The 27,095-nt window shown below is 33.4% G+C and overlaps 1 protein-coding gene across 4 annotated transcripts in view; it reads right to left on the reverse strand.

Annotated features, from left to right (window-relative positions):
* Nucleotides 1-27,095, reverse strand: part of LOC142980038 (zwei Ig domain protein zig-8-like) — a 248,613-nt gene that overhangs the window by 34,852 nt on the left and 186,666 nt on the right. For all 4 annotated transcript variants that reach the window (XM_076125312.1, XM_076125314.1, XM_076125311.1 and 1 more), the window contains one exon: nucleotides 8,911-9,043. In XM_076125312.1, the coding sequence (XP_075981427.1) occupies nucleotides 8,911-8,968 (58 nt within the window). In that variant the 5' untranslated portion in view covers nucleotides 8,969-9,043. The remainder of the gene's footprint in view (nucleotides 1-8,910; nucleotides 9,044-27,095) is intronic.

A 27,095-nucleotide genomic window follows, 5' to 3' on the forward strand; every position in this document is an offset into this window, starting at 1 on the left:
TACTAACAGTTATACGCTATCACAATACATTGTAGCAGGCTGCACAGCTTATGTCCAATGCTAGGCGTTATAGCGACCATGTTAATGTGAATGTGTTGCCAGCCGGTATTATTGTCAATAGTTGCCTTTATTTCCGTGTTCCTGTTTTTTTAATAAAGGTTATTATTACTGTTAGGTACATTTCTGGACAGGGATCTGCTCTTAGTTTGAAAGAAAAAAGCCAACTGTATACTTTTATACTTTTTAGACTGGCTCTGTGTTTTGGGTGGCAGTGTACAACTCCTGTAGTATTCTCGACCGTCGGTATTGTCGAGTATCGAAAGTTTGACATTCAAATGTACTGCCAAAACAGTTCCTGCGACGCCCGCAAGCGGCGCTGATCATTTTACTATTTATTTGTTATTGCTTATTTAAATACTGCTAAGCAGTATCTCTGATCTGGTAATGTTTTTGATACATAATCATAATTATTAGGGTAATCCCCCATCATGAAACTACATTGTCTTTTTTTTCTATTAATTTTGCGATTAACATAGGACATTTATATTGGTCTCAGTATTTGTCACTAGAGATTCCAATAACAACTGAACTTTTAGTTTGTAATGTATATTTGATGCAATACAAAGCCCCGATTTCTAGATTGCAAGTCCTCGGCTACAAGCGGTTCAATACATTTCCTATGAAGCACAGTTACAAATTACGGAGACGCTGAGCTCAAACACCAATTTGGGTTTACCATTGATTGGCTGGGCCTAAATTCAGATCAATCACAACACTACTCCATGTAATAGTATCAGTATATTTCCAAGAGGCGCTCATAGCCAGTTGCGCTCACAGGTCGGTAAACGATCTGTGGGTTAAGCAACCGTTGGCATGGTCATTCTATAGATGGGTGACCGCATACTGGTATTTCAGCTGGGCGTCTCCGTGCTTCGGAGGGCACGTAAAAAGTCGGTTGTTATCTATTAAGATACTAGTCGTTTAGTCATGTCAAAGGCCTTTCGGGCGGCTTGAACAACTTTGACACTAGGTTGACGACCACTAACCATACGATAAGAAGAAGGAGATTTCCAAAGCTTTTCGCAGTTTAGTCAATTGCGATGAATCGTAGTTTATCCTAAACTATCTGCACTGCAAACGTTTGAACGCATATACAATATTATTGAATAGATATCGAATCCAATCAAGCGTAGTAGCAAGAAACCCGATAACTCTACACACAAACAGTTACAATAATTTGATTTATCTTCCGTACCGAGCTCCCTCGCTCCGGAGAATAAGGACGACCTAATTATTCCAGACTGAAGACTGTTCCCTGTAAATACTAATCAGTCTTAAATATTTAAAGTGGAAGACTAGCAATAAAAACAATGATGACACCCCCAAAGACATAATTTACCCAAACTCTAATTTACTTATTCAAATCAGTCGATCACGTCGACCAATTTAGTCTATCGCATTCATTTCGAGTCGACTCGATTCGTCGAATCGACTAAATGTTATTCCGAGCACATCACTACGCCAGATTCAGATTACAACGTAATTTTTCAAACTACCTAATTATTTGAGTTTGCTCACGTAAAGGCTGTAAATTTTCGAGTTGGGAACACAAAGATATTTAAATTTGATATGTAAATTACTTTTTAATGAAGCAGTAGGGGTGCGCCGCTAGTGTTTCACTTAGGTAACTCTTTTGTGAACAAGTATGTAATTGGAAGGGTAATTACCCTTTGTCTGTTTGTGTAATTTTGTGTGTGATATGGTTGGTAGAAACGCTCGTTTTCAGTTGAAAACTAACTAACGAAAGCAAAAAATGGAATAGTGTTAATTTATTTTTATTTGACGTGAAAAGCCATATCAACACCCATCTCATTCAGAAATATTGATATAAGTAATGTTTGTATACATAGCATGAGAGTAATATGAAAATTTCGTAGGAGTTTGGAAAACGGTGTATCGGAAATCTAAGCTTAGTAATAAACATTAACTAAAAACTGTTCTTACTTTACAATTTAGAACTAAATTTAAGTTATTTATAACATTTGAAAGCATTTGAAATCCCATTTGAACACCCAGCGAAACATTTTATTGTATCTGGATTCTATTCATGGAAAAATCTAGTACCTATAACAGTACATTTTGAACACAAAAGAAAGCATTGCATTGTCACAATCCGCGATAAATATCGTGTTCTACACCACAAATATAAGAAGAATAACCCTGTTTTCCGTTATAAACGTTCTATCTCTTTCTAACTTCAACGTTATTGCTCGGACTTCTCTCTCGCGCACAGGGTGATTCACTCTTTTTTTAGTTGAAGCGATTAATAGTGGAGATAGAATTAAATGTTATTGTTCAGATATATCGTGGCAGACAGCCATTGTGTTGTATTTCAAGTACAGACAGAGTATATTTTTATGAGTTTTATTCTATAAACATTTACATAATTGTGAAACCTGAAATTAGTTTTAAACAAATTGTTAAGCAATGTTTGCTTGTTTGATACTTTTTATCGTGCTATTTTCGTTATTTCAACCATATTTTTTTAACCAAATTATGTATACGAACTAATTAAATTTATACATAAATAAAGCAAACTTTGTAATACAAAACTTAAAACAAAAAATATAATTGAATTAGTACGCTAAGGAGCAATTACAAAGTTGATTGATGTTAAAGTAAGTCAAGTTAATATTTTTATTTGTATAATAATAATTTAATAAAAAACTAATAAATAAAATTAGAATTTACTTATTTGCATAGAAATGGACGATATTAAAAATATTTTAGATAACTTTTTTGGCGTTTGAATTTGTGAATATTTGATGTTTTATTTGATAAAAATGTGGAGCTTATTGATGAAATATTTTATTCCAGAAGGGTTGGCCATTTTCAATGTCTATTAAAAAATATCAGAGTTTTATGAAATAAAATCTGTAACGTGAGTTCAATGGAGATTGTATGTTAGGGGCAAGAAGTTTATATTTCCTTGGGTTCAATAGTTTTTGAATTAGCTAGAAAAGTTCATTAATTTTATATAGAAAAATTTACATAAATAGCGCTTAAATTATTTATTTACTTATGTACTGACTCGTTGTTGCGGTTATTTTTAAGAACGTATACATGTTCTTAAAAATAACCGCAACAACCTCAAAAGGCTCAGAACAGACATAGTTTTTAAAACTGTTGTCAACCCGTTTCATTTAGTATCTGCTATCGAAGTAGAAACAAAAATAAACAGGCAGTCGTTCACAAACAAAAATGTGTTATCTTCTTACTAATCGAATACAGATCGACAATGCACATCTTGCTACCATCTGCGTTGGCAACATCTGTCCGCAACTCGTTGCATACCTCTTGAATAACACAAACGTGAGCGACTAGAATTTCAAATTCTTGAACAAACAGGACATATGGAGCGGAATGTTATACATGAAGATTTATATAAAAATCTGTAGTAACATTCATTTTAAAGTGTGTGTCGCTGGCAGATGCGTGCGATGTCAGTTGAGTATCTAAAGGAGAATTTCTATTTTAGTTTTGACTGGTTTATCCGGTGACTTCGTATGCGTGGAATGATTTCTTGGATTAGAAACCACCGTTTGTGTTAATCATAGTTATACACTGTTCGTTTTACTTTGTCAAGTCCCATTAGCAGTTTTTGCTTGAAACACTATCGTATACGACAAACGGCTAACTGCCACCAAAAAAATTATGGAAATCTAATTAGCACCTGCGGCCGCCGTGAGAACTATTTCTGCAGTACATTTTGAACCCTAAACTCTCGACACTACGATCGATAGTACTGATAAGTATCGTGTCTTTAATTAAAAGCACACACGATAAATGAAGACGCACTAGTAACAGTATGTCTAACAAAAGAAAATTAGGTTGCACCATCAGCATACCATAACAATAACCGGAATAGAAACATAAAAATAATCTTAAAGAACGAATGAAAGAAAACCTTGAGAAAAGGAGAGACGATAGACATTATCTTAGGACTAAATTACACCCTGTCATGATCCACTTTAATCAGGAACCCTGCCCATTAGACGATGTTGCAGATTTGATGAAAAAAAAGATGGTTGACTTGAAATAGCGGGAATTGTATGAGATTTGGATGGTATTGGGGATGGTGATCTCTAATGGTGAACTCAAGCGATGTTATGGGGTCCTATGGGAAGGGTAAAGCAGTTTTTTGGGAGCCTGTGACAATTAAGAGAACGGTTATTGTGACGATCGTTGGTGTAATGTTCTATACGTAAAAGACTTGCTTGAAGCTTAAGATTATGTTTAGTATTATTTCTTGTTTCTAATTTAATCTTGGTAGGATTCCTTGCATTATTTGCATTTACGTTTGATGGGAATTTATTAGTTTTCATTTGCAGTTTGTGTTGTGTTGTCAAAGTATAATGTTCTTGTAGCATCGACTGCTTGAAATATTTTCGAAAGCTTACAAAAATATCTGAATTTAAGCAATTAAATGGTCATAATTTATAATCTATTGAATATTATATGTATAGATTAGCTGCAATATTTGTTATATCGAATTGTTATGATGTTATTTTGTTAAACCAAACCCAGTAGTTAAAAGTTATAATGAATTATTTGTAAAATTCTTCAATCGCTCCATGTAAAATACAGCTACATCTGGTGAGGCTGGAAACCAACTCCAACATAGTTGGAAGAAAGGCTAGGCTGATAATAATATAATTTGTAAAAATTTTAACATGCATTTCGGCTGCAAACATTGGAAATACAATTACTATTTTCTGCTAATTCCAAAGCAATAAAAATCCTTAAAATTATACATGTACATATAATATACATACGTAATATACAGTTTTTTTTTTAATATATTCACGACTTATAAATTCTAGAAGAGGTACCATATCCCCAAGAGTTTTGGGACGCCTTCAAGAATTATGTGGTTAATGACGCTTACGTGAAGAGACTCTACTCAGATGCTACACAAAGTCGATAAGCCAGACTAGTCAGTTAGTTCGTGAGGCGCTTCAGAATTGACGATTAGATTGCTAATCCAACTTCGAATAATATGATAAATTATGTTTCAAAAGTTTTTGAAGTTATTTCGATAGTTTTTTAAAGTAATTAGGGGGATTATTGAGATGAAATATAGGTATGAAAAAAGTCTTGGTTAATTTTTGCCTGTCGAGTTGTAACTCGCACTTGGCCAGCTTGGTGGAATGTAGTCCTGACCTCTCCCTCGTTCGGGAAGGACCCCTTGCCCAGCGGTGAGACAGTTACGGGCTCAAAAAATTTAAGAAAGGTTTTTCTAAATAAAGTTATGCGCTCTCAATTTTTTTGCTTTAGCTTGCTTGCGAGCAGCCGCTAACACGTAACACAGACAGTCTGTTTTTCGCCCTTATTACACCTACAAACAGATTATTATGTAACATGGATTATTTTAAGTCACCTAAGTTGTAACAAAAAATCAACACTAATGAAAAATTGGTTAAAAATCTGTTCATTTTGATTTATGTATGTAACTAACTATCTTTGAAAAACAGCATCTGAATTCAATTATAGCTTTTACTATTCACGTTCAAATAGACAAATAAATCGACGTAAAGTCAATACGAATGCATCTTGTATTTATTTGCTTACTGTTAATTAAAAATCCATTAGACTACTTTGAAGTAAGAATATATTTACTTATTTTGGAAAATATCCAAACGGAGAAGAGATTCACAAAACTTTGCTTTTGATTTGGAACATTGTAACTAGATTTTTTTTTGTCTTTTCATATTATTATTAAACTGGGATACATACGAAACTTAGATAAATTTTAGATTTTTATATATGACAATCGGTTCAGCGCCTCTTGTGAGCGGAAACTATTTTTGCAGTACATTTTACGTGTTAAACTTTCGATACTCGAAAGTACCGACCGTAGAAAATCGTGCTACTAATCAGCGCCTTGAGCGGTAGCTGGAGGCATTATTATTGCAGTACATCATAAACGTCCAACTCTCGATACTCGAAAGTGCCGACTCTCAAGAATCGTGGCACAGAGCAATATGTTTAGTCAAATGATATAAAAAAATAAAATCAGTTGAACATTAAACATCCGTGTCAAGAACAAATAAAGAAAAAACCCAACTCCTTTCCCATTTTGTGTTTCCAACAAAATCTCGGAACACGATAACTAGCCGTACAAGAGCGAAGATTTATTCGTCTCAGCCTCCCAATTGTCAGTGAGCCGTGATGTAATCCCGAGTACAGGATGTAGGTGCCGTTTGAAATGCCCTTAGGCTAATCGTTCCCTCTTTCCTCGGCTGAGCGCCCTAAATGCTCATTTCTTTTACCAGACGTAGTAGGTGTATGTATGTGGTTACTTGTGGTTTATATAATAGATGTACGGTCATATGTGGTAGTCGAGTTAGTTTGATTTTGAAATTGAGGTATTGGTTGCTGAATTGTTGTTGTTCAAGTAAATTAGTGATAGGTTAGTGATAGGAAATACATATTAATAAACACAAGCAAGTTGAAACAAATTGTAAATATTTTATAGAATGACAAGAGGCTAATAAGGAATCTCAATTGTAGATGTTAGTAAATAATAGCCGATATGATAAGTTACATAAAAAAATAACATCCAAAAGTGTGAAAGTACTAAGAATAAAAAATAAAGCTCTTTTTTAACATCTTCTACACTTTGTAGTAGTCAATAGATTTTTATTCTAATTACCATTCAATTTTCTACAATTCTAAAGTGTTTTCCGGAATCCGTTTCCCAGAAAACTGTCCAATTGGATCGTTTCAATTGTCCCTATCACTTCCAGAGAGTAATCTATCAAACGGTAGCCTAAACGTCCGGATACCCATCTCTGTCACCCCCACCTTTCATATTAACAAAATTCTTCTGTTTAATAAAACACCATTTTTCTGAATTGAAAACGCTTTTGAAAAGAACTGACGATTTTGGAGGAATTTCGTCTCAATAACAAAGGGCAAGGAGGTTAATTTAAGTTGAAAACTGATGCGATTATTACAACGTCTTTTAGATGTCAAAGTTTCTAAAAACTTACATGTTGATGATGTTTTATGCTCAATAGTGATGCAATGGGCAGTTAACGAAAATATATTAAACTTGTACTCGTAAAAGGTTCATCTAAAATGCTCAGCCTCTGTATTTTTTTTCTCTCACCCACTGCGCTACAGTGACATAATTGAACCCAATCCAAAAGGAGTCCTTGCTGGTTGTGTGCTCAGCTAAGAGTATAATGATTTAATTTGCCAAAGTCTTGCTCATAATAAGTAGATATTGTTAGGACTGAATATAAATTTATAATAATTAAAGTAAAAAGTAACAAAAGCTTCCAAAATCATTTGACTAATACCAACACATTAACGAATAAACAATATAAACATGAATTTAACTAAAATTTAAAACTTTAACCTCACTTTAATCAATACCTCTATCGTATTTTTTTCCACTATCTATGAAAGACAGCTAACCTAACCAAAAAATTGTACCTACATTTTCTAATCCTACTCTTCTGGACTTTGGCCAAAACACTAACATGTTTTCGCCGCTCCCGCGTCCGCCTGTCACTCAAACCTCAAAACAGAATGTCGGTTATTGACGGCTCCGAACGAGGTCAGGCAGAGAGCACAGCTTAAGTAAACGACGATTTCATTCCGCTAACGGCTAACAAAGAATTCGGGAGGGATTAGACATCGTATTTCGTCACAGAGGCTGCGTTTTAAACGCTCCAGTAATCAACTAAATGCTTTTTTTGTGAATTATTTAAAGGAGGGTGTATTATATGGATTTGATATTGAAGTGCTTTGTTCTATTTGAAAAGGCGCCTTTGGTTGGATGGTATACTAGATTTAATTTTTTATTGTTTCCTACAATAAATGAATATATTTTTCATCGTAATTGTTGAATACTCTAGGTAGTGATGTGACTTAAAAGGCAGTTAGTAACGAGAGCCTAATTTATTCTACTTTGATGTAATTGAAGTACAAAATATAAGCAACATTGATAGACAGAGATGAGCAGTTAATATCATTAAAAAAAAACTGAAAAACTAAGCACACCTAAGCAAAGTTTAAATTGAATAATAATAATAAACTTAAGTCCCACTGCTGGGCAAGGGTCTTCTCCTATTTGGAAGGGGTTTGACATTGAATCCACCACGCTGGCCAAGTGCGAGACTGAGCATACCTTAAAGAACTGTTCTAAAGCTTATACAAAAATATTTTTTATCCCTGTCTAGCGTATCACGAACATGTGAGACAGAAACTTCACATGCATGTACCAAATCATGAATAGAGCCAGGGTCTATTCTTAGCACCTCTCGAGGCACTATTGAAGCGGAGTTCTATATAAAAGTGTACAGCATTCTGAAGTAATAGGATGTCGTTAAAACTTTCGTCTTTGGTCAGCTGCGTTACGGATACTGTGGGGTTCGTGGTTAATACTTGACTGGATATGTTAGTATACTCTACATGGAAGACTTATAGATGTAGTTGGGTAGTTCGAAAATAGTTGCTTTTATAAGTCGATATAGCATCTATGTATTTACTGGCTAAAATGATTTTTTGTGTACTTAAAAGGATTTTCAATCTAAATAGCTGTCCCATGAGGTATTAACAATGGGTTCGACAGTATAGCCGTGAAAATGTAACAATCTTTTACATCAATTAACGGAATGAGTTTGGATATTTGTTTCTTTTACAATTCAAGCGACTTTTACAAAAGATTGGAAAATTGTAAGTCTCTCCTAGTTTTGCCTTTTACTGATAAATAGTTCCAGTCAAACTAACTAACATCCTTATTCAAATCGTACTTTTACCCAAACAGTCTTACGTCTTCAAAGCGTGAACTACCCGCATTAATGCTACATGGTTGCACATAAATAGAACACCCCTTACCTGTGCGAGTGACAAGTGCCAAAGCGCCCAGCGCCGCGAACAGAAAAGCCACCGACATCGCTAGTTCACGTGCCCATGCATAATCCCACTTTCACGGCTCGCAACACTCTGTATAACGCCACAGAACACCACCCTGTGAACAAAAATACACTCTATTAACATATCATACAGTTTGTTTCACATTGACACATGTGATACAATTATGTGATAGATTTCAGACCTTATCTTGTGATGGGTAAGGCTTAATTTTGTCTGTGTTAAAAATGTAGTTAGAACATAAGTATAGTTGTACAAGGATATTGTTTAGAAGATATTGTGTAGGAAATAGCACAATAGACTTTAAACCTTATTCGTATGACAATAAAGTTTCATTTCAGATGTTTGTGTGATGTTGTGTGACTATGGTTATAGGGGGTTATAGTTTAGTAGATAGATTATTCTAGTCATGTTATTTTCTTTTTTAGTTTGAGTAGTTTTTTGTACGTGTATTAAGGCTTTATGGCATTACTCATGTAATTCTTATAGTGGTTTGTTGTTTACAGTATTCTGGCTGTAATGCGGGACTATTGAATTAATAATTGGATTGTATGTGGGACACCAAAGTTACAGTAGCGTTACTACGCGATTATTACAGACAGGATTTAAATAAGGACAATTTAAAATAATGAATCTTACAATGGCTTGTGTTAACACAAGATTATTTTTCTTTTTATAACATTGTTCTATCAGAACAGTTTTCATCAAAACAGAAGTTTGTAAGGGTCGTATCAAGTGGCGTTCTTTGGTCTTTGCTTACCCCTATGGGAAAAAAAAAGAAAAAAAAATGTGTATGTGTAGCAAAGAATTTATAATTGGTTTGGTTTTTACCTTGAGTAAGATTAGGGTTTAATAAAATCCTGTTTTCCAAAATATGACGTCACTATTATCTCAACTGAAATGAACTATAAATTGAGTTCTTACATTTCTCGGCGACGCTACGGCAAGTTAAAATTGATTTTGTTGCTGCTACCATTATGATTGAATTTGTACCGAGTTCCACGACACTTGGGAACTTCTCAAATACTTTATTTTTTGTTTCTTCTCTTTTGAATATTTTACTGGTTTTAGTAAACTGTTTAGGTAACTAGGTTCCTTTCTCATTACCTTGAATATTGGTTGGAATTTTGAGGCGAAATGTTTGAAAAATGTTTTGTATCGCAATTTTGTACAGTCGGTACTGTCGAGTAGCGAAAGTTTGACATTCTAAATGTGTATGTACTGTCAAAATAGTTCCTACGACGCCCGTCAGAGGCGCTGATCAAATTTTCATACAAAATTTCTCGATGACAAGCCGGATGTCATTTGTCGATAGTAGTAGAGCATTGTGCTACTAAATGTTTATACTTGAATTGATCTTGTCTAATCTTGGTTTATCTAATTGGGAATCAATAAGTATTTTATTATTTATTGAGTACTTGCGGGAGGCTTGTATTCAAAGAGATTTTTGTGAATAGAAGTTTCAAATTATTAATATCAAATCTGGAGAGATGGTGAAATAAAAAAAAAAGAACCTTTGCTTGAAACGTAACCTTCGGGTTTTTATAAAATTTTGCGTTGTACGTTTATCTATACTAATATAATAAAGCTGAAGAGTTTGTTTGTTTGTTTGATTGTTTGTTTGTTTGTTTGTTTGTTTGAACGCGCTAATTTCGGGAACTACTGGTCCGATTTGAAAAATTCTTCCAGTGTTAGATAGCCCATTTATCGAGGAAGGCTATAGGCTATATATCATCACGCTACGTCCAATAGGAGCAGAGTACCAGTGAAATATATTACAAAAACGGGGGAAATTATGATTCTCTTATGTGACGCAAGCGAAGTTGCGCGGGTCAGCTAGTTAAGTATATAATTGAAAATCTCAATTAATATTCGTTCGATAGCAACTATTCAGTACATTGCTTCTTTTCTAAAATGACGGTAAGTACTATGTTATGTCAAAGCAGCTATGTATGCTAGTAATCTACTACATGTCATGTCATGTACACTAGTTGTCAACTGAGATACATACGTAATACGTTATTATTGGACGAGAGTAAGGCTTCAATCAATCTATAACAGAATTTAATACCCTCTCGTAAAATGCTTTAAAACCTTGCAGTTTCCCATCAATTAAACCATTTTAAAGCTTCTATAACCGGCTATTTATTTCCTATCATAACCTGCCGTCTTGGACGCTTTCCAAGCAAGTGTGCCACATAAAATGGGACATCTTTTTAGTTTTAACTATGCTTACGCGTACATCCATAGTTTACCCTAAAAAGCTTTTTGGCATTTCTTTTTAAGATATATCTTATCACGAGTAATCACGCTCTCGTTATAAGCTATATAAAGTGTTAAATTAATCCGATGTTTTAAAGTAGATACATTGAAAGCATGGTCAAAGCTTTTGTTGCGAACCTACTAAGATTACTATGATTTAAAAGAGCGTCTTAAAAAAGAAAAGTATATTATCATAATCCGTTATCATTTTTAATTACTAGCTGAATTCATCCACGAGTTATTGTGGTAAAATAGAGTCTGTCTTTTTTATAGAAGATACTTATTTAAGTTACCGAATTTAAGTTAGATAAGACTGGTTGTCAGACTTTCAAGCTTCTGACTATTGTTAACGACTGTCAAAGATCTGTGGAAATGACAGCCGGGACCCACAATTTAACGTGCTTTCCGAAACGCGGAGGAACTCGATATGTATAAGATGGTCACCCATCCACAGATCAACCTCGGCAAGCGTGGCTTAACCTCAGAGATCGATTCGCGCGGCTGTTGTGAACTAAGCGATGAGCTCTACTGTTTCAATACACTTATTCCCTATAGTTTCTATAAACACTCCACAACAACATAACATCCATGTACACTATTTGCCTTAGAATTTACACCACATAGTTGAGCTAATTGTCTTAATATCTCTATACATAGTTGACATCGTCTCTCGTCATTAGTAGTTGTCAAACAAGCATTTAGCTTTAAGCTACGGGTACTAAGCGTGTGAACTGTAAGTCAAAATTGTATGTTATGATTAAATGATTAGGTTGATTTTGTGACATTTGTGGTGTTATATAAGAGTTGAAATGTTAAAGTTTGTGCCTTGAAGAAATTTAAGTTTCGTGTTTGAGAAATTTATTTCAAGCTTACATATAAATACATAATATATAAAAATTACTCTTTGTTGCAAGAGGGTTTACGGAAGACATCTGCAGCATTTTCTATCACCTATGATATACATACATTACTAATGTCATGCCTTTTTTCCATAGAGGTAGGCAGAGACCAAAGAAAGCCGCTTGGTACGATCCTTATAAACTTTCCTTGCCTCATTCACATCCTTCACTCCATTAAAAAATCTCTATAAAAAGTATTTTGGAATGTTATGTGAAATAAATTAGATATCCAACAGCTTTTAAAATCAAAAACATATCATTATGTTCAATCTAACAGACTGCCAAGCATTTAAGAAAAAAATATAAACAAACAACCATTCCCACAACACACAACAAGAAAAAGAAACCATAAAAAAACTTCGCCATAAATTATTTCACTCCAATAACTTTATAAAAAAGCGAGTGATCGATATTGCCTATTTATAGAACGATTGAAAAGGGACCTGTATACCGTGGGTGAATGGGAGCCCTAATGAGTGTATTCAATGGGAATAGACTCCAATGGCCGTTAAGCGTGGTCATTATGTCAAGAGGCTGTATAAACTAGGGTCCGGGTTCAGTTTAAATTGACATTTTGGGGGTTAAGGTTGATATTGGTTGGAGGAATAAGATGTAATCGCGTGCGGCGAGTTGCGTTGGTCGACAGTGTGTGACACCGTGGGTTTTGTGTCTCTGGTAGGTCAGTGGTCAGTGGTCAGTGGTAGGTATAGATGTTATGATAAATGTGAGTAACTGACAACTTTGACATTTTTTACATTAACCGTCTGTCAAGAAAATAATTATTCCTCAAATTCAGTTAACTGATAATTAAACATTCGGGCTTAAACTTGAAATCGTATTGAGGTATCTTTATGTAAAATTTTGGTAACGTTTTGTGAAATTAGCAAATCATAAAATTAAAAATCTGCCAGCATTTACTTAGGTATTGTATTCTCAAATCATATAATAACATTTTTTCCAGAATAAACTTGCACTACAACGATAAAAATCGTCATCAATTTTCAGTTCTTTTTCACCAAACTCAAAACGATGTCAACATTCGATATTATATTACAAATAAAAGCTCTTATCTATCCCCACCCCAGCAATAGTGATCTGTACGTTACATATAGGAGGAATAAAACGTATATTAGTTGGCAATAGTTGTGAAAGTGATCGGGATAGTCCCTATAAGCCTTCAGTAATTACCATGGATATGCCGTAAATTTTATGGTATCCTGTAATCCCCGATTCCATGAGCCGGTTGTTTGAGATAAATTACAGTTTGAAATTAGCTGGTTAGTTTTAGTATATAGATTCAATAGACCAATAAATGGTAATTAAACAATTATGGAGTTTTGTATGGAAAAATCGATAAAATAAATCTTTCAGGCGCTGAAAACTTTATAGTATGAGAATACCTCCATGAGTAGTATTTTTTCCCATTAAAAACTGTCGTATAGTTAATTGCAAAAATTCAAAAATATTTTTTTTGGTCGAAGATAATTTTACGAACATTTAAACATAAAGTAAAGGCTAACGACACAAAGAATTCCACTTGCCTTTCAGGTATTTATAGAAGTATTTTTAATTATTGGAAAATACAAAGTAAAAATTAAGAAAGATATTTATTTCATAGGCTTTAATTATCTTGAATAATAACAAAAATATCAATAAAATCTTTATTTATTGTAGTCCTCTAAACTGATAGCAAATGCTTAATCAAGTCTTCAAAATCAACCCAGACTACTTTCTTTGGATTAACAAAAGTATGACGAAGGCTCTATACACACGATTCTTATTATCTAAGACCAATATCGAAGGGACGGTTCAATAATACCCAGAGAGGATTACTAAACTGTAATAATTTGCAATCCTCTGTTCCAGTCTTAATTAAAACACATTCTGCTAGTTTATCTTCGGAGTGCAGATGCTGTATGGATCTTTCAATTAACAAATATGTGTGTTTAGAAAAGAAAATTTTTGATTGATTAATTTGCTTTTACGTGAGGAATAATTACAGCAAAAGAAATGCTTTAATTGCAGGATAAATTTAACATGGAGATCTAACTGTTAATTTTGAAATATAACTCTCAAGTGATTTTTGATTATGTTTCTTTCGCACTAAAAATGGCACTTGTGTCGTAGGGACTTTAGCGAACATACAAACAACGGACACAAAGCTAACCCGAAACAACTATTTATGGATCGCACAAATATTTGTTTCGCGTGGAAACCACCCACGACCTCTCGACACGCTGGTCGTGGCGTGACGACCGAATTAACCACTGCGCTATGAAAGCCAGTCAATTTGCTGTTGTCAATTTGTTTTTACTGCTCTTATTCTTGTAGATGAACAGAAGTAAATAAAAATACCAATAAATTGCATGCTAGATCACGATGCTAGGCAAATAATATTTAGAAATTAATCCTACTAATATTATAATATGGAATGAAACGTACCTAATATTATTATTCTGGCCTGGTATCACTAAGAGAATAAAGTAACAATTCATTTCTTACTCTTAATAAACGTAAGTGATGGATCGCAGAAGATTAATGGAATTAAGATTCCCATTTATTAGACTTGACCTTAGAACACTAGCTAAATTAACGTGTAATTGTTATCGATCTTTGCTTTTAGCCTGTTTTGGGACAATTTTGTAACATTATAACAATGCCAGTATGGCACACTTTTTATACACACAATCTAATAATTAGTGCTTTGCGTACCATTTTGATAGTGACCGTAGACGTTTTTTTCTTCTCCATTTCCGTGAGGAAACCCATGCCCAGCAGTAGAAAAGTAAAATTAGTGAGATTAAATTTATTAATGTACAGTTTATTCCATTTTTTTAGGAGCATGTCGTTGGCTAGTTTCCTGTATTTGACTCGTCTCTAACGCATGGTACTGAACAAAGTAACGACAAAACGTTGGCGTATTTTTTTACACATTTACGTACACGTAACAATCCTGTCATTGTGAAAAAAGTATTCTGCTCATCCTTTAGCAATAAAAAACTTATTTTACAATCGAAAAAGACATACCATCTTCAATTAAAAAAATGAATAGCTTCACTTTTCTTTAAAAGAGGACAGCTAAGAAAAGTTGATAGCACTTTCAGTTGGGACTTTTTTTCCAAACTGTCCAAGAGTTGGGTAGTAGCCAAGGGTGTGGTGGAGGGGGGGGGGGGGGTTAGGGGGTATTCGATGGCCCGACTTAGTTCATTAAGTGAACTATAAGTAAACCAGGAGCGACCCAGTTCACAGACTGGATAGGCAATCGATCAAGGAAAACATTTTGAGATTGTTGCCAGGAGTTTTTTTTGTTAGGGTATTTTGGTTTGAGGAATAAGTTGGGCTAATTAGATTTTGTATCGTAAGTGCCTTTATTTATATTTTTTCTTATTGCTATTTTATATTCGATAGGAATTGGACATGCAAATCAGACTATAAGGATAGTTTGGAAGAAATGGAGAAGGCAGAAGAAGCTTTGTCCAGAAGTACGACTTTTTGAATATTTATTTATTAGCATGCATGCAGTTGTATACAACTGGTTAATGCCTGTATCCTGGTAATTCACTATGCTGTTATCATTCATTAAATAAATATTTGTCCAGTCTATTTTTGAATTGATAAACAGTTTCAGCTTCGACTACATTCTTTGGAAGTTTGTTCCACGCTCTGACAATTCGGTTAATTATATTATAATATTAATATTGTATTATAAGAAATGGATACGCCGAAATTAAACAGATATTACATGTCATTGCTTAAAAGTTGTGTGGTAACCAAATAATTCCAATCTCTTAGTTCAGTTTGAAATAATATCTCAATAAGAAACTAACTTTGCGTGTTTTCTCTAAGTAACAAATTACTCAGAAATAAAGTTGTAGTAAAACTATAAACTATTCGACTAATTACCTCGTTAAAATCGCCTTCAATGAGCACGAAATATATAGCTTTTTCTTTAAAAGAAGACATTTATCTATTTAATTTACCTTCAAAATAAATGTTACTTTAAAAACATTTTAATTTAAATCTAAAGGAAATAATTACAATTATTAAAGTCATGTTTTCTGCAAACTTAGCTCAAAAACAACGAAAATAATTTGAAGAAAATTCTCTTTGAAAAATATCAGTACATCTTGAGTTCAAAGAACTCCGATATTTATATGCTAATGTAATTAAGGACCCCAATTAATATAGAATCTTGGAGGAATGTCAAGAAACTTAATATGGGTACAGAAAATATTTCGCAAAATATTTTCTTCGACATAATCCTTGGGTCACAGTTTAATAAGAGCTTTGGATGACAGAGCATGCCTAGAATCCTAAGTCTGGAGAATTTTCGGTAAGTATTTTCTATACAGACTTAAGTATTTCGGTTGAAATCACGGCGATACGTTACATATAAGGCTATTTCGTATTTAAAAGCCTCGCAACATATGGTCTGACCCTCCAAATTGAATCGAAGACCGCAATTACGTAGGCATTGAGCTAATAAATGGATGTAAAAATCTCATGCTGATTTTGGGATGAACGAAACATAAAGTGTAGCAGCTGCTTATGTTTTATTAGGTACGTCGTGTCCGGCTTGCGTGGGCTTTGTAGGTCAAACTAAAGTTTGCTCTGGAGTTATTGAAATAGCCTAGTCATCCCTTATTTATATAAAGTTAAAGTTTCGGTTAATAAGATGGTTAGAATTTATGGATACTTTTGTATTGTGTTATATAATTTGGTACTGTTATAAAGTTTATGGTTTTTGTAATGTTTGCTGATTCGTTTAGTTTTTAATGGCTTACGTTCGATCTAATTAATATTATACGTAATCATGTTCAGAGTAGCAAAATGTATGAATTGAGTTTTTTGTGTAAAACTTTATAATCATATTACTAATTTAATTATTATCTTTTACGTGACCATTAAAAGTGGTATAAATGGCAACTAAAACCCGTCCTTCATCAATCACTATAATCTCTTCATCATAATCAAAAGCAGCTTGTACTAAATTACTAAAATAATATAACATCATTAATTAATTTACAAACCAAACAACAACCACCTGTATCCATCAACACCAACCTATACCACAATAGTACCTCAATTCCTCGAATCACTCTATAACCCAGATAGCATGTCACACCAAGTCTCACTTACCCTTTCAACAAGGAATATAAGTTTCACGTAAGCCACAGTTCTGTAAGGAAATCCGACTGCTTTGTTCTCAAAGATTTTCGATACAAGTTTCATGCGTCTTCGTACAGTTTCAGTCTTTCAGTTTCAGTCTTTGGCAACAAAGTCAGTATTTGTTACGTGAAGAAAATGGCTTAAGTCCAGAAATTTTAATTACTAACCCCCGGTTTCTGAGGTACGTTAAGCGGCAGTTTATCCATTGAATAGCCTTAAAACTCATACAAAAAAAAACGCTATTGAATAGATAAACTACCGCTAAATGTACTCAGAAACCGGGGGCAAGTCAGTTTGGTTTAAGCAGTAACTAACTTTTAAGGTTAGTTGGTATTGAAAATTTGTTGGATTTTTTGCTTTGATGAAATTTTGTTGGGGTTGAGTGATGTCATAGTTTCTAGGTTTTAATGTTATGATTTATTCATCTTGGTTAATAATGTCAGACGGTGGCTTTGGAAATTCAATAAATGGTGACGTCATTCGTGATGTAGTCGGCGTTTATTAAATAGCATGAACTAAGAATTTTAGTTAGGGGTTCTGCTTAAAACGTAGATAATAGAATGAATTTCTGAAGATTTTATTGAGGTGTATAGATATAGATTTAAATTATTTTTGTTAAGAAAGTTCGTCTGTGACTAATTTACTTGCCCATCATTTTAACCCACTGTCGAGTGAAAATACTTCCAAATACACATAAGCGTAGTTATAAATAAAACTTAAATGTTTTAAAAATTTATAGTAATATTGCAAGAGGCTTTTATAAGAATATCTCTACTCAAAATCAGTTTTAACTCAAAACCTTATTCAACCTTACCCTTCAAAACTCAAATGACCCGAGCAGCGATCAGCTCTATCTTGAAACTAGAGCCTTAGTTTAAACTTTAAAGTCGGAGGCAGTATCAAACTTTGAAATTAAAGGTTTGTTCACAAAGGCAGACAAAAAGTAAGGTGTTGGGCACAATGGCTGGGCCAAAAACTTTAAGGAAATTGATTGAGTGAGATTTTGCAAGTTTAATTAAATTTTGGATAGAACAAGATTCTGAATTCGGTTCTGAACATAATCATTATCCAGCGAAATTAGAAGTTGGTTTGGGATTTTCTTATTTTGAGGGTTTTGGTAAATACGACTTTGATTTTGATCATGTCTGTTATTGTTTTTTTTAAGTAAAAAAAAGGTCTCTTAGCGCGGTGATATTATTTCATTGATTGTATTGGTGTCTAAAATATAGATTATTTTTATAATTTACTTGTTTTACAATGATTGCTGTTAAATAATTTGAAAATTGTTAGGACAACTATTATACTGTTAATAAATATTAGGTATATAAGAGTTATTGGCAAACAAATTAATTTTATTATAAGCACGTTTTCGAGCAACCAAAGAATTCCTTTGGTAATAATATAACAGTATTACAGGATAATTTAACAGTATTTTCTTCAAAATTTGCTAAAAATCTCTAAGTGACAAACATCTTCACAAACATTCACATGAACATAGGATAGCCCAAAATTCTGAAGGTAGAACTATGTCAAGAAATACATCTTTGAAACTAGTTTCACATTACTCCTTTATTCCCAACAATTCCTTCACAATTATAGTACTTAGTCCAAACGGTAGTTTCCTTGTAGTCCTATCGACAATCCAGTTAACGACTTAAGCCCGTTAAGTCCACAAAGGAACTATTACTTAGTTGTTTAAATGGTTTCGCGAAATTGTTCACAATACGAGGGAATGTCTCCAACTTTTTCTTTGAAAAGTTTTGCTAATTGCAATAGAGATATATTATGGCTTAGTACTTATAGTTGGGTAGTTCTATTTTTATTATAAGGAGAAGTACTTGACTGCTTAACCGTTATCCATGGTTAGATTTGCTAATCTTCAGTAGAATAATGACAGATAGTTAATTTTTTTTTCAAATTCAATGAATGATAAGTTAATCTAACCAATACTATCCATGGATAGCATAATAAAATAGATTATCTAAGCAGAATTTAAGTCCCACAAAATTTGTATTAGTAAATATTTCAATACATCATAACGCACATTGTTTTTTGAGGACTTTTACATCCACAAACAGCGAATACAAAGTACCTACACTTGAAAATTCGAAACAGCTTTTGATGGATCACATAAATATTTTTCTATAGCTGACCCGCGCAACTTCGCTTGCGTCACAAAAGAGAGAATGGGTGAAATTTTTCCCCGTTTTTGTAACATTTTTCGTTGCTACTCCGCTCGTAATGGCCTTAGCGTGATGATATATAGCCTATAGCCTTCCTCGATAAATGGGCTATCTAACACTGAAAGAATTTTTCAAATCGGACCCGTAGTTCCTGAGATTAGCGCGTTCAAACAAACAAACAAACAAACAAACAAACAAACAAACAAACTCTTCAGCTTTATAATATTTATATTTATTAGTTATAAATAAATATTTTTTTTTATAATATTAGTATAGATTTGGTGGTGATGTGGTAACCACCATAATTACCGCGTAAATTACATGTCAAAGCAATACAAAAGAATACATTCTCTTATAATTTCACATTTGACATGCTTATTAAAAAACAAAAAAATATAATTAAATTTTGTTTCCTGTTTACAACAAGAAGAAAAGTAAGCAAATTGCTTCCGTGTTTCAAAGAAAAAATTATAATTGTAATTTTTGGACAAAACTTTCGAATTTATTTACATCCTTTGTGAAATTATGTATAGAAAATTATTCGATATTAAGACGCCGAATCAATCGAGAGTTTAGTCATGTAAAAGTTTCTAATTCAATAACTGTACGAGAGAAATTAATCTCTCCACCAAACGCTTTGACTTACTTTATAAATTCATCTACAAAAGTTCTTTCAATTTCAATATCTCTTGTAAACGATGCAAACTAATCGTCTGAAGTGAAAAACACTTTTGAATGGAAGAAATCGTTTAAAATAACTGATTCCCCACAATCCTCTTTAAAACCTTTTTTGTGAAAAAAACATCAATTGGCGGGTAAAATTAAATTCCTCTTTTGCTTTCCTATCGCAATTCAAGTGCCTGAATGCAATCACGAGTACCGAGATTCGATTCCAGGGACAGACAAGCGGAATCTTTATCTTCGAGGAAATAAATTAGTTTTAGTTGTTGTGGTACGGGAATGAAATGAAATGTCAATGGGATTAAGAACTAGTCTTCTTCTTTTCTCCGCCATTTCTTCCTGAGGGAAGTTAGTTGAATTAGTTCGAGATTATTAACTTGGGATATGCTCGGTTCTTTTCTAGTTGTTGGCAATATTGACAAGCAAATTGTGGGACTAGATTACGTTAAGAAAATAATGGGATGCAATTTATGATAATAAGTCTTAGAGATTTAATAGATTTTTTTATCAAAGAATCTATCTAGGTTAATTAAGACGCTAAAAAAATAAAATTATATATTTCTCTCTAGTATCCTTTTTTTTCCTGTACGGCATGTGAATAAAGCAGAAGTTTTTTAAGGATCGCGCCAAGTGATCTTTCTTTGGTCTCTTCCTACCCCCATGGGAAAAAGGCGTGATATTATGTTTGTAGGTATGTACTGATGCATCTCCTATTTTTAAAGCAATAAAATAAAGCCGTTTATTTTTACTACTACTATAAACATTGAGAATAAAGACCCTAATAATGGTATAACAGTATAACATAAACTAATTAATCCATAAACCAAAACATTAAATATGAAAGTCACGCAATTCCAAAGTAATCTCCATGAATTTTGATCTTATTACTACAAATTAAATTACTTTGAGCAATTTTAATACCAATAGAACGATTAATGGTGTTCAAAGGATGAATTAAATATCGCTTACTGATAGCTATGAAAATATTGGTAAGGAAAATAGAGGCAAATTGAGTTGATTTATTCATAAAGGTCTGCTTGATATTTGAGTGCCGCTGGAGTGCATACGGAAGGCTTCGGCGACGCTTCAATGATCCTTCTTAGATAAGACTTTTTCGCTTCAAGATATTTTCAAGCGCGCTAATAATTTTGTTATGCAAAAATGTTTGCGGTGTAGTTTATTTTTCGTTGAGGTATTTCTGGGTTAGTGTGATTTTGAACAAATGAGAAATATTTCGTTTAGAACAAATGGTTTACGGTATCACAACACTAAAACGAAGAAAGTCCCTTGCCCAGCAGTGGAATGCCAGAGCAAACAGTATGCAATAGTATACAACCTTTTTAAAAAAAAAATGACTGCTAAAGAACCTTATTGATATAAGGTTCCATGTCACTAAACTTTCAATTAAGACTAAATTAAGTTATATATCGCAAATTGGCATTAAGACCATTAATCGAGATCATTCTAGAAATAAATTCGATTCTAAATCTGACAGCTAATCAAATTAAGATCACACGTTGCTCTGAGAAAATGGATGACAGATATCTGGATTCTGTGAACCTCTTGAAGAAATTAGTTCTACGTACTCAATAATTCGAAAAGGGAAGACTTCAGAACCAAATTATCTTACATTTCTTTATTAAATCAGCTAAAATTTTCCCGATTCTGGAATTTATAAAAACTTGTTTAAAACAAAAGCTTAGCAACAGCTCTTTTTTAAAAACATTGACAAAATAAAAACATATTTCTTTTAATGTTATAATTTCGATAAGTCGCTTTGTTTAGTATGAATCTAATCTTAATACGTAACATTTGCTTATTAAATTTTTAGTAGTGGAATTAATATTTTTTATGAGTTAATGTACGTTAGAAGGAATCTAGCCCACATTTTGATCAAAGTAGTTAAGACGGATAAGTGGATTAACACTTAGAACCTCCTTTCACAAATCAGGCAGACATAACTAGGAAAGTGTAAGAAGTAAGGGCAAAGTAAATGAAAATAGAACAATAAGATACAGCACCTATGAAGCATAATAAACAGACGTAGCAAAATACAATCAAAATTAAACAACACCGCAAAACCTTCAGAACTCTCTGAACGTACTTAAATAAGAGATTATCTATTACTTAAACGGGACGAAATAATTAATACAGAAAACCATTTTGGAAGCCTTAAGGGCAAAGATAAAAACGTTTAAACTACTAACAAAAAGGGGGAGGCACAAATCAACTACTTAGCTTCTGAAGTGTCGACGCTTTACCAAAACCATTTCGTATCATAATAGACAATAAATTTTATTTGTCTTATCATGCAGTTAAAGTTTAGGGAGACCTTTTTGGTAGCTCTTTCAAGTTACATAATCTAAATGATTCAAGGCTAAAGTTTGGTCTAGTATTTAAGTTTTGACCTACTAAACGAGTCTTTTAATATAATGTCTTAGAAAAGACTAATGATTATATATTATTATTCCTGTATGGCTCCTTGAAACCTTGCATGCCTAAAATTTGTTTATAACATTTATTGAGGGCATGCAAAGTCCCCAACCCGCACTTGGCCAGCGTGGTGGACTCAAGGCCTAACCCCTCCCTCATTACGGGAGGAGACCCTTGCCCAGCAGTGGGACATTAATGGGTTAAATTTATTCATTTTATTTATGGCTCCTTAAGTATCTTTTTGTGTAAATTGTTTCGAGACGCAAACTCAGATGGCGATTTGATCTGGCTGTAAAAGTACCTACCTGGTCAATGAACTACGGAGAGTTTCCATTCAGATGAGAAATATCATCAAATAATACTTAAATACATTGAGTATTAATTTCATTGTTTACGTATCAGAAAAAATAAGAAAATAGCCTAGTGTGTGAGAAGCATAGAATTTACAAAATTCCAGGATCCACTTTACCAATACGACAATAACAATATGCATATTTTTATATCTAACTCTCTGAGTGTTTCCATTTACAATACAAAGATTACAAAAACACAATCTGTATCTACAAATCCTGCAAACAAAATTTCCTGGAAGGCCGTATCAAAAACATTGGCATCGGTCAAAGTTATTTCGAATAAAAGGCAATATAACAGAAAAGGGACAACGTCCAATAAATCCCATTCATCATTAATTCCTGGATCAACATGAAAATTCGTTTTAAACTTAAATATATATTTGTCACGACTGAAGCTGGAACGAGTAATTGAATTTTCACATTCATCATTACTCTCAATCTGATGATTTAAGTAGAGATTCATCCATTTTATGGTATGACACATTTTATTGAGTATCAAAATATGACGGAGTGTGTGAACTTTCTAAACTTTTGGGTTATTATCGTCCCCTTCGTCCCTAAAAGGTGAAATGAATAATATTCCATATTTTTTCCATCATATTTGCTGATTCGTCTGAGCGATAGTGTATAAGACTGCAGATCACCGGGTTGAATTCTCGAGTTGGATCATGTAGTGTCAAGATTTTTAAATTTCCGCTATAAGGTTCGCGATGGCAAAAGGTTCTGATTACTTGTAATGCATTTACGTTAAATCATTATTTGTCTTTTTTTAATACATATCATTAATGGATGCTTATTTAATTATAATTGAATGAAAAGTTGTACATCGCGATTCGTTTTTTTGGCAAAAACTCCGAAGTTTATTTTGAAATTAACAATTGATACTCGGGAATATTATTACTACTTATCTATACCAGCTCAATCATTTACCAAAATTACCTACAAAACAATTGACAAACTTTTCGAAACATGTAAAATCCCGTCACAATTTTAATTTCAAAATCTATCGGTGTAAAAGTTTGAACTGAGTCGAACAATGCTTTGTGAAATAGAGGGCATACCAGGGATACTTTTTATAGGCTGACTTCGAACAATGGTCAGCTGGATCGCTATGTGAACGATGAAGTATGAAGCAGGTGCGTGTAGAGTGAATAGCTCATAGGGATTTGTAATAAATCAGTTTACGCGTTCGGCTTTTTTGGAAAGCGTCAGATTTTTTTTGAGAGCATTGTTTTTGAGGCTTTTTGGAATGCGAAAAGGTGACTTTTGAATGGATGGGGTAGTATTTTATTTCTACTGAAGTCTTTTTTAGACTTCACAAGTAATTTTGCTTGTATGAGACTAAGTGACAAAATAATTAACTCCTGATTTCGATATCATATTGTCTTGGTCAATGGTCTTGTAGTCAAACAAATATATTGTCCTATTTAAAATGCAACAATTTTGTTTGAAAAGACAAAGTGACAATGTGCATAATACAGAAAACTCTATTCACACATAATCCTTTTAAAACTTTATACCACCAAAGAATATTCCAAAAACTAAACTAAGTTTCCCACATACCAAAATTCCGTTCTATTTAACCTTCATATAAAGAAACTTGGTGAAAAGCGCTCAAGACAAAACCTCTTAGCTGAGTAAATTGGGCACAAAGAGCAACGTTAGCATCGCTTCGCTTACATCCCTAAGTAGTCCCGCAATCCGAGTGTCTTCACATTTGTCATAATATAACAATAAAGGGGACGGAACTAGTTCAGATTTATTTTCTGTTTGTTTAGAACCACCATTCCGTTGATTGCTTGGGACTGGTTGTAGTTTTCGAGATATTTTATCATGATAGTTTGATGTTAGTTGTTTTATTGACACTCGACGCTGTTAAAACTATTATATTCTAACATCACGCCTATCATAACAAAAGGTGTAAGCAGGGGTGCTTGAGATACCTCCGCATTTCTCAGTTTTAGATTGTTAAACCCACGTTGATACGTGGGTTTAACAATGTTGGGTGGGAGCAGCCATACTCCCGGCTACTGTCGAGAAAATATCTAGTATAAACTAGAAACCCACCACTTTTTAATTCTCTATTCTCTGTCTACCTCCATAAGAAGAAGACGTGAATTTATGTATGTATAGAAACTAGAAAATACCACCAGTACTTTGCCTTATCTGGGAATTTAACCTGAGACCTCGTGACAAGCAGTCGTATACATTGATATCCAGACCGCAGAGACAGTCTCATTTCATTCACAATAAATTGCATTAAACTATTTTAATACCATCTCCATCTTATTCTCCTGAGACCAGACCGTCCGTATTCTAAATTACTTTCTCAACTTAATTAGAAAAAAACATTTATTGCAGCTTAATAAGCGTTATTATCTTCGTTATAGAGTAAAATGGAGATGAAATTAAGATCTTTTAAAGTCAGACAACATGTCTTACCGAAGGTTCTCTCTCTTTCATGCTACGAATCTCATAAGGTAGTGGAGAAAGCCTTATCTTTTCTTATCTTATATTACTCCTCCACTTCGCTCTGCTCTGGGCATCGTCTTCGGAAACCTTACACTCAGTCATGTCTTTTTGCACCTTAGTTTTACCGAATGCCAATAAATGATAATCCAGGTAATTCTTGTGGAGGTCCGATAGGCAGTCGCTCCATGTAAAATACTCGTATTCAGGTGCATCCAGTGAGACTGGAAGCTGACTCCAACATAGTTGTTTTTTTTTTAATTTTTAAAAAGACAACTCCTGCACTTTGTGGATCGCACAAATAATTGTTCCGTGTGGGAATCGAAATCGACCTCCCGATGCTATAGTAGCGGCGTGGTGACTTTAACCACTGCGCCACGGAAAAACATAGCTGATAATGACTTTAATCTTAGATTACAATTTTCACTCATAAACAACAAAGTAATGTTATTTGTCAACGTTTTCCTTTGAAGAGTCTGCTACGATACTTTGTTGGGTTTTATTTTCTGTATTGGCTCGTACAGTGTTGCGTTGAGTAGATCCGATATTGTTTGCCTCAGTATGAAGGGGATTGGTAGGTGGATAAAAGTATACATTGTTTTTGAAACATGTTCTGCAGAACAAGAGGCGCTTGTAACAGTTAAAGTAAACGATCAGTCAGTAAGCTACTTTTGACGAGGTAATAATGATAATATGTGAACATTTTGTACTTTAAAACGTTTGTCAGAAGTCGGTTATACCTTTAGCCAACAAAATTTACGGTCGTTACGCTATATTATACGCTAGTAGTAGGTATATAAATGGTTTGACACTAGGTTCTCCGCTAATTTTACAAAACAAAAGTGAGATTCCAGGTAAACGAATCCTTGGTTTCGAATAAAAAAATAAGATTAGACACTTTAATTTTTTGATAAAGATTGCAATCTTGAAATTTAATTATACTTAACAATACTATTTAAAAACTGTGATTATTCTAGCAACAGTCTAATCACTTTACTAAATACCAAAAGTATGCAAATGGTTACGTAATCTAAAGTACAATAAAAACCACATCATCATAATGAACGCAGACAACAAAAACCTTCACAAAATTACATTCTATACACCTACAGCAACGAAAAACAGACAAAGCTTCTACAATAAACATTATCCTAAGAGATTAAGACGAAAAAATCTCAACAAAATAAGTTTATTCCGCCTAAAACCTTCACTTTCAACATCTGTTTGCAAAAAATTCTGACCCATTTCTGTACAAAGATGAAGCCTGTATGTTTTGTCCAAATGGGATAATTTAGGAGTACAAAAATGAGACCAAAAAAGAATATTTACAGCATCTAGATACAAAAAATTATATAAATGGTATTCCCGAAAATGAGTACCTAAGCTTTGAAAATCTGGAAGGAATGAAATAATTTAAAAAATGAAAATGAAATGCTTTTCAAGAATGTTTATCCGCTGTGGCATCTGAAAAATTTGAAACTCAAAGACTCTTTCGTCTACTTATCTATTACATGGCATGGTTAAACTGTAGAACCGAAATTTAAATCAAATTTAGCAGGATACTAGTTATCACTATTGGAAAAATAGGCTCGAAAATCCTACTGCGGTTAACCTAGCTAGAAAAAAGTTATTTAAGCAAATGTTAAGAAACTATTCAGATCACGATTTTGTTTGTAATAGGTACCTATCGATCAAAACAA

This window comes from Anticarsia gemmatalis, chromosome 17 (genome assembly GCF_050436995.1).
Source record: "Anticarsia gemmatalis isolate Benzon Research Colony breed Stoneville strain chromosome 17, ilAntGemm2 primary, whole genome shotgun sequence".
Lineage (NCBI taxonomy): Eukaryota > Metazoa > Arthropoda > Insecta > Lepidoptera > Erebidae > Anticarsia > Anticarsia gemmatalis.